This window comes from Panthera tigris, chromosome B1 (genome assembly GCF_018350195.1).
Source record: "Panthera tigris isolate Pti1 chromosome B1, P.tigris_Pti1_mat1.1, whole genome shotgun sequence".
In the NCBI taxonomy this organism is placed as follows: Eukaryota; Metazoa; Chordata; class Mammalia; order Carnivora; family Felidae; genus Panthera; species Panthera tigris.
The window spans coordinates 113,509,066-113,530,202 of record NC_056663.1 but is presented as its reverse complement, the minus strand read 5'-3'; the positions used below and the strand labels follow the sequence as shown (position 1 = coordinate 113,530,202).

At 36.9% G+C, this 21,137-nt stretch overlaps 1 protein-coding gene across 1 annotated transcript in view; it reads right to left on the bottom strand.

The window, feature by feature from the left end:
• Positions 1-21,137, bottom strand: part of COL25A1 (collagen type XXV alpha 1 chain) — a 449,006-nt gene that overhangs the window by 68,681 nt on the left and 359,188 nt on the right. The window contains exons 11-13 of the mRNA XM_042982696.1: positions 19,298-19,324; positions 17,010-17,054; positions 1,527-1,580 (exon numbers count right to left, since the gene is read on the bottom strand). Of these exons, the coding sequence (XP_042838630.1) occupies positions 1,527-1,580; positions 17,010-17,054; positions 19,298-19,324 (126 nt within the window). The remainder of the gene's footprint in view (positions 1-1,526; positions 1,581-17,009; positions 17,055-19,297; positions 19,325-21,137) is intronic.

Below are 21,137 nucleotides of genomic sequence, written 5' to 3'. Positions count from 1 at the left end.
TCAGGAGTATTTTAGGAGGAGTTGGTACCTTCAGGAAAAATACTAGAATGGAGCAGAGTTGAAGTGAGTTCAGGAGAATGTCTTTATTCAAAATTATTTCCTGGACAGTATGAGGACTAAAATGCTAAATTGTGCTTTGAAGAGAATCCTTATTTTTACTTTACCCAGGAAGGCATAGGTGATGGAGTGGGAAAATTCTAAAATAAATCATACACATTATGATAATATTCCTCTTATGAAAAAAGCATCAGTAAATTTTGCCATCAGATAAAACTGCACTAAAAAATGGTTTCAGGTGATTATTGTGTATTTTCTAAACTAAAAACCACTCGAAATCAATTTAGAGGCAAGGCTCTTCTCATTTGCTGGGACTCAGCCTGACCCTTTGGCTTTCCAGATTTCTGGCCACCTTTCACTGCTCAACATCCATCCTGATGGTTGCTAGGCAACAGAAGAACAGTACTGAGAACGTGCATTAAGCATTAACTCTTATCATTTGGCTTTTTAACATGAAGCAAGAAAGGGGAGAAGACAGGAGAATGGCTGTAGTCCCAGAAGGAGTATTTGCTGCAAGACAAAGGACAGGTCTATAAATTTTAGGTCTGTCCTAGGCGCCTGTCAATAGCAATGTGATCTGTAAAATCAGCTGACAGGCATCTGTGGGTATGGATACACACCAGCACAGCTGACGGGATTAGACATTAGTTATGTACTTCAAGGGATGTTCACTCATCAAAGGATTTGGGATTTGTCTGCCTGTTTGGTTTAAACTGAACTGTCACCAATCGTTTTATATTTAACAGATTCATTTGTTCTTCAAAAAACAAAGAAAATTTTCAACCCCCAAAAATCCTCATTACATTTTTTCCCCATTTAGTAATTCAGACTACATCCATTTTAAAATTTCAAACGTGTCACATCGTGGGGTGCCTGGCTGGCTCAGTCAGTGGAGCGTGTGACTCTTGATCTCAGGATTGTTGAGTTTGAGCCCCATGTCGGGTGTAGAGATTACTTAAAAAAAAATAAAAATCTCAAAAAACCCTCACACATGCCACATCTTTATTCTACTTTTCGTTTGATTAACTGGTTATGTTGTGTAAGTGTTGGAGGTGACCAAATATTGAAGGAAGGCCACAGTGTCACTGAAATCATCTTTAGTAAGTCTTGTAAATATTATGCACACTTTAGGCAGTATGGACATGGCCTACATTTTAATATGCTCACTAAATAGCAAAATGACAACAGGCATATTTGAAACACGGGCTTCTTCTCATGTTATTGAAGTATCTCAGAATAAAGATTCTGACAATCTTATTCTATTTGTTTTTCTGCATTTTTAATGGTAATGAGAGTCACAAACATAATTTAGTCACTAGTCACAAAGTTCTATACTGCAGCATATTTTACTATTGACAAATATTCCATCCAAGTAAAATCAGTGGGATATTAAAAAAAAAAAGTTCCAGTTTACAGTTGAATGAAAACTCATGTCTCGAATGATTCTGCTTGGTTTTATTTGTACTAACCTTTGGCCCTGGTATTCCGTTTTGTCCTACTGTTCCAGGCAACCCAGGCTCACCCTCATAATAAAAAATAGATACTATTAAATAAAATAGACAAAATCCATACATTATATAGATCAGTAAAGGATATAGCTATCCAGCAGTGCTCTAGAAGTAGGGAGAAAAAAAAGTGACTACTAATGTAAATACAAGTTAGCTCATTTGGTCTAAAATTCTCTGTGCTCAGGACCAAGAATAAAACAGGTTAATTTCCTTGGTTCAGTCTTTTCTTCATTAAGAAAGCTGAAGCAACTTACCAACGGAAATAAGTATCTAGCATGATGTTGGGTACCTTGTAGGCAATAAATAAACATTTGTGGAATGAGTTAAAGATATATGAAAACATAATCTCTCCTGATGGAGAACTTTTAAGTGGTTCATCAGCTCAGAAACATAAAAATGAAATTATTATGAGACTTAATCAGTCTAAAGCTGAATGCACATACACATCTTTGAACACCTGCAAAATTAGACACATTTGACACAGAGTGAAAAGTAAAAATGGTTTTGGTTTCTCAATTTCACTGTAAAAAATAATTAGAATAAAACATTTAGAACTGTGGTTCTCATTGTCATATTGAGTAATAAATAGGCATTTGGGAAAAAGATGGTGGTTACTAGGTCAGAAAAGTTTTCCCTTTTAGAAAGAAGAGGTTGTAGGGGTGCCTGGATGGCTCAGTTGGTTGAGCGTTTGACTTTGGCTCAGGTCATGATCTTGGCAGTTTGTGAGTTCAAGCCCTGCATCAGGCTCCGCGCTGTCAGCTGACAGTGCGAAGCCTGCTTGGGATTCTCTTCCTCTCTCCAAATAAATAAATAAACTTAAAAGAAAAATTTTTAAATAAAAAAAAGAAAAAGAAAGAAGAGGTTGTCTACCAGTTTCATGGGCTCTGAACCAGCAATTGCTTTCTAAAGAGGACAAGTCCATAAAGTGCCCAGAAGCAAAGGTAAGATACTCTGGCTCTCAATGCTTCCATGTGGCTCAAAGTAAGATCAACTAGAATTTCATTTTCACTTACAAACATTCCCAAAGCTCTTTACTGTGTGCTCCAACAATGGGATAGCTTTCTTCTTTCCACTGAAGGTAGTAAAGTTGTTACTTGATTTAAAAAAAACAACAACAACAACACTATTTTTAGAGCAGTTTCAGGTTCCCTGCAGACTTAGTTGATTTTTAAGTGAGTTTTCTATGGCACCTGGAGAGCAGAATTTGTGCCATTTTTGTATTTGTGCTCTCAGCTTCACAAACATGTACATTAGTAATAATAGTACCATTTTAAGTGCCAGGAATTTTACATTTGTCAACTTATTCTCACAAATTTCTATGAGGTAAGTACTACCTTATCTCTATGAAACAGATGAAGAAACTAAGGCACAGGGAGGTTAAGTAACTTCTAGATTTACACGACTACAGCCAAGATTTGAACTCTCATGATCTAGCTTAAGAGGTTGTGCTCTTAATACGATGCCTTCCTGAATGAATGAAAGTATTTAGAAATTGGGAGAGGATGCAAAGGAGTATTTCTATCCTCATGATCATTGGTTTATATTCCTCAGTTATAAATGATCTTACAGAATGTATAGAAACCTGACTTAACTGTAACTTCTATAAAGATGAGCTGTGTAAACCTCCCAGATAAACTAATAATAGGAAGCCTATTTATCCTTTTAGAAGAGCAAAAAATATTCTACTAAAGTCATAACTTCCTGGAAGAACTTCTGCTTTGTATATAAAGTTACAGTATAATTGTAACTCTTGCACTTTCCTTGGATAAATGGCAAAAATGTTGACAGAAGAGCAATGACCATTATAGGAAAATCTTGACTGGTTATTTGTACATGGCAAAGAGTAAGAACTTGGAAATAAAATACACCCTGAAAGAGGACTATCATTTACTATGTAACAGAAGATGAGTTATCAAGTCTGCTTTCTTCAAAGAATTGACAACAAGATGCACTAATATCATAACTCATGGTTTAATGCAAATAAGAGATGCTGCCAGGAAACAATATGAACTTTGTTTAGCCTTTCAAAGAATAACCATGGTAGCCAGAATAATAATAAAAAAAAGTAGTTAAGCCTCTGGAACTGAACAAAACACATGCTGAGATTTTTGAAGCAAGGAAGAGAGACGTTGCTTAGGTATCTGCTTAACATCCTCCTTAATATATGAACACTGAGGGACTAAAACTTGATCTCTTTTTAAAAATTTTATATATTGTTAAAATAATAATGCACCTATAATTCCATCACCCTATGCACCCAATTCTATCAAAATTGTTTTCATTTTGTCCTGTTTCCTTCCAGTCTTTTTTATTTATGCTTACATATTTTCAAGCATTTGTAAGCTTATTACATAGTTTGATGTTCTTATTTTTTTATTATTTAATACCACATATTTATTTTCACATAGTATTCATGATTGTCTTATGAACAGTTTATAATCCATCAAAGTCAGGTGCGATCATATGTTTGATCTGTCCCAAATAGTTGAATACTTAGGTTGTTTCTAATTTTCGCTATTAAAGATAAACTAAAACAAACACCTCTATAAATATGTCTGAGCTGTCAGCAAAGAGCTGGATGTGAGGCTCAAGCTCGCAAACCATGAGATCATGACCAGAGCTGAAGTCAGACACTTAACCAACTGAGCCACCTAGGCACCCTTGTATCTCTCTATTTCTGAATGCATTTCACAAATACTGAAGGACATTCCAAAAAGAGTAATAACAAAAACCAGAAGCTAACATCTTAACTTCAGGTAGAATGATAAAGTTTTCTCTATTATATTTTAAATTCTAAAGCTATTCCCAATGTATTACTCCCAAATGACAACATGTGTATTTGAGCTAAAAGTTGGGTTCAACTTTTATGAAAGTTTTATAAAACTTTTATGAAAGCTGGCTTGCTACTTTTTCTTTCTTTCCTCTTTCCTTCCCTTCTCTCTCTCTCTCTCAAACCAATGCTCTTTATAACCCTAATGTAAGACATCACTCAAGACTCCTACGATTATTTCAGGTGCTGCTAATCAGGGTCAACTCGAAAGAATACTGAAAGAAAGGAATGCAGTTGTCTTATGAAACTGAGTGTTAAAGGGAAGTAGGTCATTTAGTGATAATATTGCTTACCTGATGGCAATTGTTTTCTATTCTGGCAATGGGAATTTACAATGAGCTGTAGCTTAAAATTTTCAGCATAATATAATTTTACATTCACTTGTCAAAACTGATTTTGTTTAAGTACTGCATTTTCAAAAATAATTCATCCAAACAGAAGAGGAAAATAACTACAAGGAATGTGGACCAGTAATGGGTGGAAAGAATTATTCTGATCAGAACATGGCATTGGTCTTTTTTTTTTTTTTTTCTGGGATGTTTAGCTCTTCCTCAGGTTTATTTTTTTCATTTATTTTTTAACTTTTTTATTTGAGTACAGTCAACACACAACATCATATTAGTTTCAGATGTACAACATAGTCATTCAACTTCTCTATAGGTCATGCTATGCTCACATAAGTGTAGCTACGATCTGTCAGCATACAACAGTCACAGTGATATAATATCACTGACTCTCCTTATGCTGCGAACATAGCATCAGTCTTAAGGCCGTTCTCCTACTTCTGAGGTTGGGGTGTTGGTGTGCACAGGCAGTAAAATAAAGACTAATGGTCACTGATAACCCATATGAAACACTGAAGTGTACTGGACCTTTTTTCTTGACTGTCACAGTGCACAGAGAGATCTCAAAGGCTTGAGGAGTGAGCAGAACAGACATTTAGTCCCCTTCTGCAGGCAGTCATGGTGCGAAGTGGCTGTCCCTTATATAAGGCTTCAGGGTCTCAATGGCTTTGGCAGCAATTGGGTACATATCACTCAGTAGAGGAGGATTCTTTGAAAGTAGTGAGACACCCAACAGGGACTTTTAGATACAACTGTTTGGGGAAGGGGTGCCTGGGTGGCGTGGTCCATTAAGTGTCCAACTCTTGATCTCAGCTCAGGTCATGATGTCATGGTTCAGGAGTTTGAGCCCCACATCGGGCTCTGCACTGATGGTGCGGAGCAGCTTTGGGTTCTGTCTCTCAGTCTCTCTGCCCTCCCCTGCTTGTGCTCTCTCTCTTTCTTTCAAAATAAATAAATTTAGATATAACCGTTTGGGGAAAAGTCAAGAAAATGGGGTTTCTGCTCTCCACTCCTATTTTTTTTTTAATTTTTTAAAAATGTTTTTATTTATTTTTGAGACAGAGCATGAGCAGGGGAGGGGCAGAGAGAGAGGGAGACACAGAATCTGAAGCAGGCTGCAGGCTCTGAGCTGTCAGCACAGAGCCCGACGTGGGGCTCAAACTCACAAACTGCGAGATCATGACCTGAGCTGAAGCCAGACGCTTACCCGACTGAGCCACCCAGGCGCCCCTCTCCACTCCTATTTTTTCTCTCTAGTTTACTCTAGTTTAGTTTTCTACTCTAGTTTCCTAATGACAAATGAGTATGAACACCAACTTGGGCGAAGGTGGATACAAAATAACCTACAGATTTTGAAATTTATAGAAATGTAGCATTTTACAGCATGATACTATAGCATAAAATTCTAGCCCCGATCTTTAAATGTTTTTAATGTTCTAGAAAAGTCATGTGTCAGTCTGTACACCTGTCACCTCCTTCAGCCTCGGCTCAAATGTCTCCCATCACAGGGGTTGCCTGGATACCTCAACACCATGGCACCACCGCTTCCTAGGCCCACTGTCTGACTTTATTCTCTTTGTTGCAGTAATTATCACACCAGGTATACTCGTTCGGTTTCAAATCTGTCTCCCCTACTAGGAATGCCGCGTTTCAGAAAGAAAATACAGGACGTCTACTCAAATTTCAGTTTCAGATAATCACCACAATTTTCAAGTTACACATATTCCAAACACTGAACGGGACATAGTCATATTAGAAATTAGGGGTTGTTTATCTGAAAGTCAAATTTAACTGGGCATCCTGTATACTATTTGGTGACCCTATTTCTCGCCCCACCCCCTCACCACCCTAAAATATGGACTTGCTCTATTTTGTTCATTCCTCTTTCTACACTGCCTGGAAATGGTACCTTAAACATAATAATTGTTCAGTACATATATGTTGGAGAAAGGAATGAATACAGGAGAAGCAAACACATTAAGCCCACATTAAGATGTGCAGCTTATAGGCCTGGGGAGAGAGTGAGACAGCAAGACTTCTCTTCTAGGAAACTGGAAAAACCTGCAAGCATGGTGGCAAGAGATGGCTCTTTGTCTCAGCTACAGCAAGGCAGGCAATGGTGGGAAAAGAGAAGGGGACCCAGGAAAAAGATGGGAGAGATGTTAACCCAACAGTGACCTCTTCAGTCACATAGGTTAGTCTGAAACATCAGAACTGAAGAGCAAAGGAACAGCTTGGGGTAAGTGAAGGGTGGGGTGCATTGGGGGAAGGAGTCCTGTGAGGGGCAGGATGCCTTGAATGAGCAGAACTTTCATGGCTTCCAAGGGGCTCATGCTCCTGAGCTCTTCCAGTACTCTGTCAGAGGAAAGGTGCCTAGAGCACCAAAGGCTGCCACAGTTCTGCCTGTGGGTACAGAGACTGGCCCTTCTATGTATTTCCATATATTCTTCTATCTGCTCCTTCATGCACCCCTATGCCTCAAATGGAGGGTGAGCAGTAGCTGGTGCAGTGCTGGTTCCATGAATTATCATGTCGTCCGAAGTTCCCACGAGATTCTTTCAGAGCTTGTATGTGTGGTCATTTACCTCAGGTAAACGAGGTACCTCATTTACTTAGAAAATTTTCTTGAACTCATGATACCCACATATTATTATTATTATTATTATTATTTGTTGTTGTTGTTGTTGTTGGACTACAGATGTCACCTGGTGATTCCTTATTCCTCAGACGCCTGATTAAACTTGGCTCCAGGCCCGATTTCACAGGTGAAGGAAGTCGTGATATGCTCCCCGTGACCCTTCTGCTGGGGTTCATCTCTGTTTTGCCCCAGACCAGTTCAGATGGATTTAGTCAGTTTCTTCACCAGTTTCCTCCAGAACCCTACTCTCCCCAGGCCTTTTGTGTGTTCAGGATTGAATATCTCGTGTTCCTGGGAAGGTGTCACATCACAGAGCAGGTGGTTTTCCTCATCTGGCTGGCTTCTTCATCTCCCCTTTCCATCTCACCTTCCTCCTTCCTTTCCTCCTTCCTAGACCACCCTGTGCATTCAGCTTCACTCTCTCTAATGTAAAATGATTTAGAAGTTTCTAAAAGGCTTCTGCTTGCATGCTCAATCTCTAATTCTTTTCCTCCTTCTTGCCTAAAGGCAGAGGAAGCTTTGTAACTTGGTCAAAGAACACCCAGAAAACCTGGGTGGGTTTGGTTATGTGTCCTGTAGAGGGCTCTGTCTTGTTTATCTAATCAGCAAAATCACTTCCTAAAATTAGAATCTCTCTTGCCCACATTGGTAATATGAATACTAATGAGTAGAAAGTTGACAGGTCTATCAGCTAGCAGCTTAATAAAAACATTCTATTTCAGAAAATTTCCTGAAATGGGTCTTAAAGTGATTAAAGTCATAACTAAAGTAAACCTAGTAACCGAACATTCATTATGCTTTTTAAAACCAGTACAGATGTCTATGGGGCACCTGGGTGGCTTAGTCCATTAAGCATCTGACTCTTGATTTCAGCTCAGGTCATGATCTCAGGGTTCTGGGGATGGAGCCCCACGTCGGGCTCTGTGCTGACAGCGTGGAGCCTGCTTGGGATTCTCTCTCTCCCTCTCTCTCTCTGCCCCTCCTCTGTTTGTGTTCGCTCTCTCTCTCTCTCTCTCCCTCTCTCTAAAAATAAGTAAATAAACTTTATTAAAAAAATAAATAAATACAAATGTCTAAAACTGTAAAATAAGTAAACATGGCAATTGTATCGATAATATCATGGTATGGACTATTTCAGAAATAAGTCTGCTAGTGACTTTTTACTTTTTGTACTGCTAATGTAGACATAAATGTACAAAATACAATTTGAACAAAGAAATTCGGATGCAAAGAGATAGCTAAGAATTTAGTGCTCACAGAAAACAGCTAAGTTGTGTTATTTTGGGTGAAATTTACATAAATGAAAATCATGTGCCTTGAGCACACCCTTAAGATTTGAAGGTCAGGTTTGAGCAGAAGTACACATGGATGACCCCACAGGGCTAATATCCTCCCTTCTCTTCTTAACCCTAGTCCTATTATTCACCACCAAGGGCCTGGGGGGTTGTGTGTGAATATCATAGCCTGCAAGCTTTGCCCACAGCTCCCTATCGATAGCTGCTCCAAGGTCACACAGGTTCAGGTGTGCACACGCCAGTTTGTGGTTACTCATGGGAATATGGACCTGGAGAAGAGACCAATACAGGCATTGAAAGTAGAATCAGGACAGTTGGGGCAGGAATTCCTGGGTCGTTAGGTGCCTGGGACAGGATTCAGAAGTGGGGAGATTGGGCTTTGAGTAGGCATGCCTCCTTGGCCCTGTGGACCCCTCACACTGTGGGGAGGGTCACACAGGAAGAACAGAACAGGCAAGATGAGAATCACTGCTTGCCTGGGTCTAAAGGAAACACTATCCAGCATTTCATCTTGAAATAACTTATAAAAGGTACCAAAATGAGCAAACACCAGCCAGAGAGCACGGTGCCACATAGGGTTGTCTTTTCCATATATATAAAATTATTCACCGTGTGTACTTTCATGGGGAAAAAAAGATTAAGAACAAAGTCTTCTGTTTGGGGAAGAAATAATCAAAATAGGGTAAAGGGGGCTGTGTGAAGTGGAAGAGTTTCTTAGCACTGGGATAAATCAGATATAGTATAGCTGTTCTGCTTCCTTGTGTTAACACAAATCTCTTCTACCTTAGACAATTAGTGACAATTCTTGCAACTGCCCATGGAACTGGGACGGCTAGAAAAGAAATCGCAGTGGTAGTAGCTAATCAGCGTCTGGCATTTTCATAGGCAGGGAAGGAGGGAGAGGCCATGACCTCTGTGTGCCCACTTACACAGAAACTCCGAAGTTTTGTGGGATGTTTGGGGGAAAACACTCATTCACGCTCTGCATGTTGGTAGGAAAGAATGAATCCCCAGGCGTGACTAGCAGCCACCCAGCAACCAAGGGGAGAGCAGGCGCTAGGGTGAAGGCCGCAGCCAGGAGGCCGGGGCGAAGACAGGAAAGAATCTGGATTCTCAGTGATAAGGTTTAGTTGCCAGAGCAAAGCAAAGCTGAATCCTTCATCAGTGCCAGACTTTCAAGTTCTCTGACCAAGAAACACCTTTATTTTTCATAAGTAGTTCTGTTAAGTATTCTAGGACTTGCAACATAATGTGCCTTCAATAATATATCCGTTTTTTAAGGTTTTAAAACCCAGCTAATTTCTTCTTTCCTAAAGCATAGTTCTTAATGATCTATGTATAGTTTGAGTGATAAATTCCCTTTTTTTCTTGGGAAGAGAATGTGTCTAATTATTAATAGAAATGTTAAGTGGTTATGTCCAACTGGAAAAATTCTAAAGACCTTTGAAGAGTCGTAGAAAGAAATAATAGTTCTTACTAACATTTGCTTATACACCCAGGAGACTTCTGAGTCATGGAGTTATTAATGCTCCTAAAACAGAGAGGAACATAGTCTATCCTTATTTAATATTTTATTTAAAAATATTTAACATATTTTAAAAAGTTACATTTATTACTTTTTTTCTGATTAAATTTTGAGGTAAATATTATAATCTTCATTTGATAAACGAAGACACTAAGGTTCAGAGAAGGTAGGTAACTTGCCCAAGGTCATACAAATACTGAATGGCAGAGCTGAGATATTCTGAATTTAAGATCCTCATTCTCAATGGTGGAACCAGAGTCTTGTGCAGTCAGATCAGACTGTCTGGTTTTGATGCTGAACTCCATCACAAACACCTCGGTAACTCTGGACAAAATATTTATCCTTTCTGCGCTCCCATTTCCTCATTAATAAAGAGGAGATAATGCTAGTTCTCCCTTCATAGTATTGTTTTGAGGAATAAGTGAGCTATTCTGCACACAACACCAGGGACAGCGCCTGACAGTAAATGCTGAATACATGTTAGTATTTACTATAAACTGCATGCTTGTGTTGTCTGCATTAGGCAAGAAGGCAGAGAAGGGAATCCTGAAAGAAATTCGATTTCTCATAAATTAATCCCACTGATGCTATCTCACAGTTGGAAAATGGTTACTATCCATTTGACAATGTGGGCTTGTATCAAATAGATGGAATTGGGTAGATGCTAACCTGTTAGGATTGTCACAATACGTTATTTCATTGCAGCCTTATTCTTAATACAAGTTTCCAAAATCCAGAGTATCATTTAGAGGTCAGAGCTTATGATACAAGAACAGGCTTTGTGGCTTACATTGATTTAATATTTTAAAGGTCATAAGCTTGGAGAGAAGGTAGACCATGATGAACACAAAAGCCCCACAGTAGTTGATCATACAGTGTTTTAGAAACCAAATTCTAAGACCAAGGTGGTCTGCAATTTAATTTGTAAGTACTGCACCATAGAGGTAGTTTCTCTCCCCTTGCCAAACACCACTCACCTGTTAGGTCTCGCTTATAGTCACTTACCTATTCAGAGAAGCATTAGTTGGCCCTCTGCACTAGGCTGGGCAGCCCTATGCTACTATACCACATTCATACTGCAATGTAACCGTTTTTTAGTATAACTGTTCAATGTCCCCATCCCCAGTTAGGCTGCAAATTCCATGATGGCAGAGACAGCTTTAATGTCAGTGCTCAGATGGTGCCTGGCACTTAGGAGTAAGGGCTGAACGGATGATTGAAAAAATCAGCAAGTGAATCTGTGGATACATTTATGGGAAGTTTAAAAAAAAAAAAAAGCTTTCCCAGATTATGTATGCAAGTGAATCAGATCTAGTAAATCAGCATTTTTGTGATCCTTTCTACAAAACATACTCTTTTCAATTAAAATGGAAAATAAGTGGACTTGATGATATCATAATTCAAACACGTTTGCTTTATTGTTTGTTTTGCAACAGCCTGTGAGCAGCTTGCCTTCTCTTACACCCCTTTTCCTAGGAATCCCATCCCTCATGTTTTGTTCCTCCCCTCTCCCAATATTTTAGTGGAATAACAGAATTTAGTAGAATGATAATTATTATCAAATTCTAAAGTAACATGCCGAAAAGAAATCAGGGGGAAAGTAGTTTTAAAAAATCTTTACTACACTTGATTTATTTCAAGTCAACATTAAACTACCTCTTATAACTAACTTATCACTCCTCTTTAAAGGAACTCAAAGTTAATTACATAAAGAATAGAAACACTGTTTGTTCCACTTAACAAGTAAAATTGAATGAAAAGTCTCTTTAAGAGTAAGCTTATATATAAAAATGCCTGAGAATGTACGAATCACATTCAGGGATGAAGTGATTTGACTACTTGGGATGTCCTGTAATAGGAAAATGATGGTATTTCTTTAAGAAGAAAGGATGCATCCTATTGTTATAATTACTAGAGAAAAAAGTCATGCGTTCTTAGAATTCTAAGGTACATAATTGCTAACTGTAGGAAATAGAAAAATTAATAAAAATAATTTGTCTCAACTTTAACCTGCAACATGATTGAATTGCTGTAAGATACTTTCCCTGAATTATTCATTAATCTGGAATCAGAAATCACTATTTCATTTACTCTGAATATCTTTTTTTAAAGTCTAAATTGGAAAGTCACAACTGTATTGGATAATGGATAACTGAGTAAATTCTGTGATAGAAAAATCTTAAGCTAACTAACCAGAAAACAAACAGAACATAATATATTCAAATTCTTCAGGAATTTAATTCAGACTATTTAATGTTAGATCCAAGGCAGCCAAAGAAAAGAGTGTATTTAGTTGTTAAAGTAAGTAAATCAAGAATAAAAAATACTGAGTTCATTGAATAGCCCACTTAATAGACTTGAATAAATGACTTGACCTTTGGAAGTCTGAGAGCTTCAATTTATCTGCTCTCTAAATATACTTACAATAAAAATGCCATTAGAAGTATGCTGTGAGGATTAATGTCAGTGAAGAACTGAGACCCATGGATAAGAGATGAAAAGGAACTCTAAATACCATAACTATAAACTAATTAAAATTTAATGTTCCTTAAAAATCACATAGCTATCTGAGATAGATTCATAGATGATACACTAACATCATTTTTTATTTATATTATGTTTTGAAGTTTCAAAAATAATAAATTCTAGAAAATATTTGAAAAATACGTGAACAAGATCTTCTGATGTTTGTCTTTTGTTTTGGAGACAATCTCTAGGAATGTGGGGCCTGCGAAAAATTCTAGCTTGCTTAAACAAAACCATTGGTTTTTAATCCTGAAAATCTTTATCATTATTTTCATAGTAACAAACAGACAAGGGTGTTAACTGCACCAATTAGACTTTTAAAGTACTTTGTCTTTGTCCCTAGATCTCTTTGATGGCATTTGCACAGTGCTGGGCACTGATTGTTATGCAAGTAAACTGTCATTATGATGATTTGTTTTTATGAGTGCCAATTAATGTGAAAATATGGAAAGGGTAAAAAATATGGGGTTATAATAACACCTAATAAAAGCTGAGATTTAAAAAGTTCTGATACACACACATATACATATACAAAAATTATAGACAGCAATTTATTTTGTCAAAGGATTCTTCAGTTTAAAAGACAGTTCTACTACCAAATTATTTTTAAAGTCTCCCACTTCTCCAGTATATCTGAGGAGTAGGGTTTAATTTGGAAATGTTCAGATATACATGTCTTCATATATGCATGTGGGTGTGTGTATGTATGAGAGAGAGAGACAGAGACAGAGAGACAGGGATAATGAATATTGGACCACAAACAAAATGTTAATTATACCTTTAAACCAACAAGATCTATTCTTGAGAATTAGAAAATTTTTGTGTCCAATACGATTAGCTGAGAAGAAGATGATAACATTTCATGTTTTTAGGTGAGACTTAGTATTAACTGTGCCCCAACTACTTTGGCTGCTGGCAACAAATCTAAATTATGGAAACAACAGCTTGCAGAATTGGGAACAGAGAATGCTAGAAGCTGGTTGAATTGGAAATGAGACACGGGTGACTTTATCTCTTAGAGACTTACAAACAAATTAGTACAGCTCTCATTTTACAAATGAAACTGCCTTGAGCCCCAACAGGAAAAGGGTCTTTCAAAGGCTGCACATGAGGTGAACGCACAGGGCATCCTGCTGCCAGGACAGCGCTCCTGGGCAGGTGAGTGGAGAGAGAGCCAGGGGACAGAGAAAGATTTTACCTTCCTGGGTCTGTTTGCATATTCATATTCTTCCTATCATGATTCAGCTGGCTTCTGCTCCCTGCTGGAGGATAAACCTAGGACTCATTTGCTGAAATTCTTATAGCACAATCCTACTCCTACTACTGCTACTGCTACTATAGATACTTGGTAACATGTACTGAGCATCTATAACATCGCGTTCACTTTAGGGACATTATCTGGTTAATACTGCAAGGTCTGTGTTTACATTTTACACCCAAGCCTTAAAAACATTATGTAACTTGTCCAAATGAGGATGAGGATCTGAAGCATTCTCTCTCTGACTGCAGAGTCCACACTTTTTCCTACCACACATTTCACAGAAGGATACTTGGGAGCCCTTTGTGGATTGTGATGCCAGAAAGAGCTAGATTAGGGTTTAATGCCATGTTCCTGCTTATGTAAGTCCTTTCTCCTAATACAATCTGAATAACTGGAAGACATTACAAAAATAGGAAATATTTAGATTAGCAGTTACAGTGCCAATATTTGAAGGAAAATAGTGTAAAAAAAAAAAAACTCACTACCAAGTTTATTGGCCAAAGCCAATCACCAGTTTTGTCAATCTGAATGGATGGAAAACAAACAAAATATATTCTTAAAACAGTTTACTTTTCTTTCTTTTTTATAAGGAAAAAATCTTTCTATTTTATAGTTGTTATTTGTTGTATTTCTGATGGCTTAGAAATCAGATCTTCATTAATCATCTGAAAACTGTTTTCTGAGCAACAAAAGTACTTCTTTGGAAAAGTGAAATTGTGATGTAGGAAAAAATATTTTCTTAAGACAGTTTGAGAACATTTAGGTGCTTTAAAAAATTATATCATTGTAAGCTCTTTTCTTAGAAAAACAAATTATAGAGATCCAAAACACATTTCATATGCTTAAGTACAGAATTATTACTCTATTTCCAGCTTTTTTTTTTTTACTGTCTCAATGACCTGTTATTTCAATGAAAGGGACTCAGAGTTTTTGCACTTTATTTTCCTAAAGATGATATAGCAAATATTAGATAATGACTAGCATTAACAGAAATTTCATTCGCAAAGTTTTAGGTTAAATCCCATGGAGTAAGAAGAAACAATCTTAAGCTACATTTTGCTAATACCTTAATAAAAGTGTGAAATTATTTAACTTCCCTAGGCCTTATAGAAAACACTTTAAAATGCCACAAAGATGTATAACAAGACATAAAACTGCAAATATTAACTGTCTATTTCCTTGAAATATAATTTAAACTTGGTGACTAGGACAAGAAAATGTCACATTCCTTTCTCTTGCTAAGGAAATTGCATATTTCCTCTGCAAAAATAAAGAATACGTGGTCTTCATAAACATATATGTGACAGTTTTAAAGTTGTTTTGTTTCAGGTTAAAGGTTTCTATAAATTTTCATGATTGCCTCAAAGTTGAAAAAAAAAGAAAAGCAAAGAAGAGAAAGAAAAACATTAGGTGTACAAGCTTTGTTTTTTACAATTTAAAAAACATTCCTGTTATATCTATATTTTGTCCTCTGTAAATATTATCTTGACTTAAATAATTTTAAAATCCATCTGAGAGTGAATATACTTTCAAATTTTTATGTTTCCTTCCATGATCTGCAATGTTCTAAATAGAAAGTTAATCTTTGCTCTTCACCAGGATTTGTGAAGCAAACAGACATGCATTTTATTAAGTGGAAAATAGAGCAGTGACCTGGGCAGTTCAGTGCTGATAGCTGCACAGTGCTTGGTTGTGGACTAAAGGATACCATAAGCTTTGGTTGAGGACATTAATTTCACTAGGAATTGAGTAATTCTGGAAGCAGCAAGCCTCTTTTAAGACACAGGTCAGTCAAATTTCCAGAATTTCATTAAAATAAAATGAAGGAAAAGTTTAATTATAAAATCAAACACTGTCATAAGGGTTTCATGTCTACTTACCATTTAATCCTCATATTGACCCTAACAGGTAGAAACTGTTATTGTCTCCCTTTTATAGATGAGGAAACAGAGGCCAAAGAATTCAAGGACTTGGCCAAAATTCATGTGGCCTCTACATGGCAGACTCATGCCTTTTGCTAGCCACTCAATAGATTTTAAATAGTGATTGTTAATGTCTTATTAGAGAAGAAAAGATGGACAAAATGGGAAAGGTCACTAATAGGACTATTCTGTCTGTAAGCATTGGGCTCACTATGTTTTCAGAATTTAATCCAGAGTGCATGGATTTAAAATTCTGTGTTGAACACAGCTTATGGGTCACAAGATTTCACAGGGCCAGTCCAAAAACTCTGAGGGAGGCAAGAAAGTCCCTAGCCCAGCTCCCTGGCTCCTGGTAGACTGGCTTTGTTAGCTGCCATTATGGCTTTCCTGGTCTCTGTAGAGATTTTAGATTGAAAAGCCAGTCAGAACTGTTGGGGAGCAAAGAATAGCAGACCCACCTGTGAGATGATGCTAGATGCTCTCTGTCCAACCGGTAAGTATGTTGCAGAATAGATACACACACACACACACACACACACACACACACACACACACACACACACGTCTATGTAGAGTTGCAGGGTTTTCTTATTTTATTTTCCCCTCATTATTAACAGAACAATAAAAGTGTACTACCAGAGCTTGGCAAATCTATTTAAATCCTAATTTTTCTTAACAGTAAAAAGAGCTTGCTCCGAGATTCAGAATATTCCAATAGGCTCCTTCTGTAAGAATAACTTTTGTTAACGAAGGAAATAATACATGTTACTTTTGTCATGACAAGAATAACCTGGGCATATTTTGTTTATCACAATTAATGTTAAACACAAAGTTTTTCCTATTCCATGTATATTTATAAGAGAGACATAGTTGTATCTCCTACAAAACTTATCAAAGTAAAATGGAAAATTTTCTAAGAGTTTCTATTTACTGTATCATTAGAAATTAAATTAGTTTGATCTTTTGCACCATAACGTCCCCATATTTCAAAAGCATATGTCATGTTTTTATAAGTATGTAAACTTTTTACTAACATTACCGACTAGAATAATTCTGTGATTTGAATCCCCCTAAAATCATCAAAAATATTCTATAGAACTTACCTTTTGACCATTCACCCCTGGAATTCCAGGCATTCCAACAGAACCCTAAGTAGAGACATGATTGAATTAAGTAGATGTAATCACAAAATATTTCAAGTCTAAATTTATATTCTATTAGTTATGTCAGCCATAACTTTACTTTGCTAAAACATGTGTGGGAGGCTAAGTTTTTCAGATCTTATCCACTGTATTCAAATATATAATGTAAGCAGATTATCAAGCATTCCCAGAAACTATGCAGTTAAATTTAACCATGTTTCCAAATATCCACTTAACCCTAATATGATTTTAAAGAAATTCACATCACAAATTGAGATCTACAGTGATCAGAAAGACATCTGGCTCTAAATTTGGGTGCTTTTAAGAAACAGATTGGTTTAGTTCCATCTGGAAAAACCTAGCAGTAACAGTAACTCTTGAATTTCATGAGTTTAAATACCATAACACAAAAGGTAATTAAAATAATAATCACTTGTTCCATAATTAGTCAAAAAGGAGATCCATACTGTAAACTCAAGTTTGTTGTATTTGAAGCATTTTCTCCCAGACTTTCAGGGAGTACATTTAAGCCATGTGAGTGTGAATATGTCGCCTAAATACTAGAAAAGGTGTTACAAATGTTAAACAGGGAGTAGGAATAACACAACAGTACATCAAATATTGTTAAGTGTGTGTATGTGCATGCCCACTGGGACATGGATGTACATGTGTATGGATGATTATGAATAGTTGGACACAGGTGGGATGAACTGAGGATAAGAAACCTAATGTCACCTGAAAAAATCTATGACATTTACCTGGATATAGAAACATTAACAAATGTTTTTATTTTTATTTTTTACTTTATTTTTAAAGTTTATTTATTTTGAGAGAGAGTGCATGCACAGGGAGGGGCAGACAGAGAGGGAGAGAATCTCAAGCAGGTTCTGCACTGTCAGCACAAAGCCCGATGTGGGGCTCAATCCCACGAACCATGAGATCGTGACCTGAGCCAAAACCAAAATTTGGATGCTTAACCAACTAAGCCACCCAGGCGCCCCAACAAATGTTTTAAAATAGTGATGTCATTTCCCTTTCAGGCTCTGGAGAAACCATTTTTAAATAAAATGTGTTTATTCTTTGTCTCACACTAGATTTTCCTAAGTTGATGTACAATATTAAATTTCTTTAGTAATAATGGGAAAAGGTTTTTTTTTTAAAAAAAGAGTAAATATAAACCTGAAACTGCTCTGAGAGAGAAAGTCTATTAAAAACATAGTCATGAAAAAATATGTATAGTTATTATTTGCAAAACAAATTGAGATAGCAAGTTCCTTAGTGCTTTTGGTAATTATATCGAGTGGGTCATTAAAAGACTTCCTGAAGCCTCAGGCAGTAATTTTATCCTGGTTGCATGTGGATTAGGGTAGCTTTACAATTTCACACCATGCTTAATAGAGACATTATTGCGCAGGACAAAGTGTTCTTATACACAAGTTGTCTCACAACTCATTGGCTTTTACTTGGTTTGTAGGATTATGTTTCAACAGATGCCACATGCCCAGCACTTGGGGGATAAGAAGTCTCTATCTTTGATGGATTCCAAAGATAAAGAATAATCACTTTTCCACCTGTTGTAACACAATTGTTTTCTTTAGTTTTCTGCAGGTTAAATATCCCTGTTCCCCCCATTGTGAGGTGGGAGTTGTAACAGGGAATGGAGACTTAGCGATATTTTCTTGGCAGCGGGCCATCTACCTGCTATTGATATATTTACTACTGTAGTACTGATGTTATTTTAGAAGCACTAGACTCTTTCCATCAGAATGTAATGGTGAATTCTGATGACTGAGAAATGACAATCAGGAAATCACCTAAGCAAAGGAAAACACTAGTGGGCCAATCGAATACAGTCACCAAACAAGTAAATCTTTTGTTCTGGTCAGTGCTAAGGTCACTTGGTAATAATATATTTGAGCAGGACGATGCATTCAATCTGCAATGTCATTTGACCCTTCAAATTCTAAGTTTTGTCACAATGCTTTACCACTATTTTAATTAAAAGTTCAATAACCTACAAGATCGGGGCAGACAGCTTAAAAAGAATTTACTCTGGATATATTGGATTTTCTATAATGGAGTTGATTAGAAATCTAATGGCTCACATTATATGATTGTATTTTTAGAAAGCAAAATGCACAAACCAGATTGCTTCAGCATGGCTTACAGTAGCTAATTCTATTCACCTCTCATGCTAGCCATTAGGCAATGCGAACATAATTACTTCCCCAGTACTGTTTATACTCTACCTTTTGTCCTGGAGGCCCCAGAGGACCCTAAAAAAAGAAAAACTGTTCAATTAACATAATAATGTAACCATTTAAACTTAAACGACCAATTAAAACTGTCGTAGTCTGCAAAGGATCCCTTTGCTGTGCAGAAATATGCTGATGTTTTGTACATCGAGGAAAACGAAAATTATTGGTTGGAAGTACAAAATAGGTCTTTTCTTCTCTCTTGTTCTCTTTTGAAGAACATTAAACATATGCAGTAAGATTCAGATTTTTCCTTTAAAAAAAGAACCTTGGCTGTTACAAGCATCTGTTTCTTCAAATACCTGAAAATCTATCACATCAATCTCATTTAGAAGGCTGGAGATGTAGCTGCCAGAAGCAGTTAAAATGCAGTGCGGTTCCCCAACAAACAGGCACGTTATTTGACTTCTGCATCTGCAAAACTTCGGTAAGCAGATTTGCAAAGGAAATAATCGAATAGCATCACAAAGAAACATGTTTTACTCCATTCTTCCTCTTATGAAATGTGGCCAATTGACCTACACAAAAACTGGTTTACAAACTAGGGGATGCCGAGATCAATTGTAGCACCTAGGGTGTACCAGAAAAGGAACAAAAGATGTGGTCAGCTGTTGATAACCTACGATACTGGGGGTTGCGGGGGGGGGGGGTGGAGAATATGATATTTAGGAAGATGAATGGGGAAATTTACATACAAAGTGAAAATATGGCAGTTCTCAGATTTGGTAGTTTTTCAACCACAAAGTCAGCATTGGAATCCTTTTCACTTAATGTAGAACAAGGCACAATTTTGGGATGGTGGAAAAGAGCACAAAGATACACAGTTATAACTCTATTTATGTCTATTTTTAAATAAAAAAAATATTAAGCATTTTTCTAATTCTTTCAAAAACACTTTTAATTTTAGTATATTTTAACAGTTATACTTTTTATAATGCTAGCTTACTCTATCATTTCATGTTAACAAGCTCTGTATTCCATTATACCTTACCAATTACTAGCCTATTTTCAATGTGTGACATTTCAGACAATCAGCATCTTAAGTCATATTCTGTAACATTAAAGAAAGCACGAGAGTGCACATTAGAGGGAGAATTAGTCATTCATAAGTTTTTATGAAAAATACACAATGTTTAGAAGCATTCACAGAATCTGTTCCTCATAAATTATTTCATAATCCTCACAGGAAGAATAAGAATTTCCTCATAAAATCAGCTGTAGGTTATTGAAAGTGCACTGTGCAATATCACCTTTGTATGTTCCTTTTTTATTTACTCAACCAACCAGCCTCTTAATGAGCTTGTTATCCGGCATATCTGTGCGGTCAGACATACTCCTTCCCTATCTCACTCCTTGTATTTAAAACTTTCCCTGTTTCAGATTTTGCAGAGAAAACAGAGGCTATCAGGTGTAAATTCCCTCAACATCATGTCTCTCATCAATCCAAACCCACGTGGACCTCCTTCCTATGTCAGAGGGAAAAGAGACACTCCTCTGTGGGAAGATTCATCCAGTAGACTCTGGAATCCATCCTTGCCTCTGTCCTAGGGGATCTTTCTCCATCAATTATCCCTGCATCTGTATCAGGGCCTCCTGCTTCAAACCAGTTCCTTCCCCTTAGTACATAAACAGGTTTAATCATCCCTCACTTGGGTAAATTGTTTGGGAAGTGAATGCTAATGCTAAGTAAAGGCAGAATTTGGAAGTTGTAGTGATGGGAGATGTGACAGTCGAAGACGATTTGGGTTTTATCATGGTCTATGATTCCATTTTCCCAAGCGTCTCCAGGGCATTTCACTTCTTAAAATGTTGACGTTAGAAAGGAAATCATATA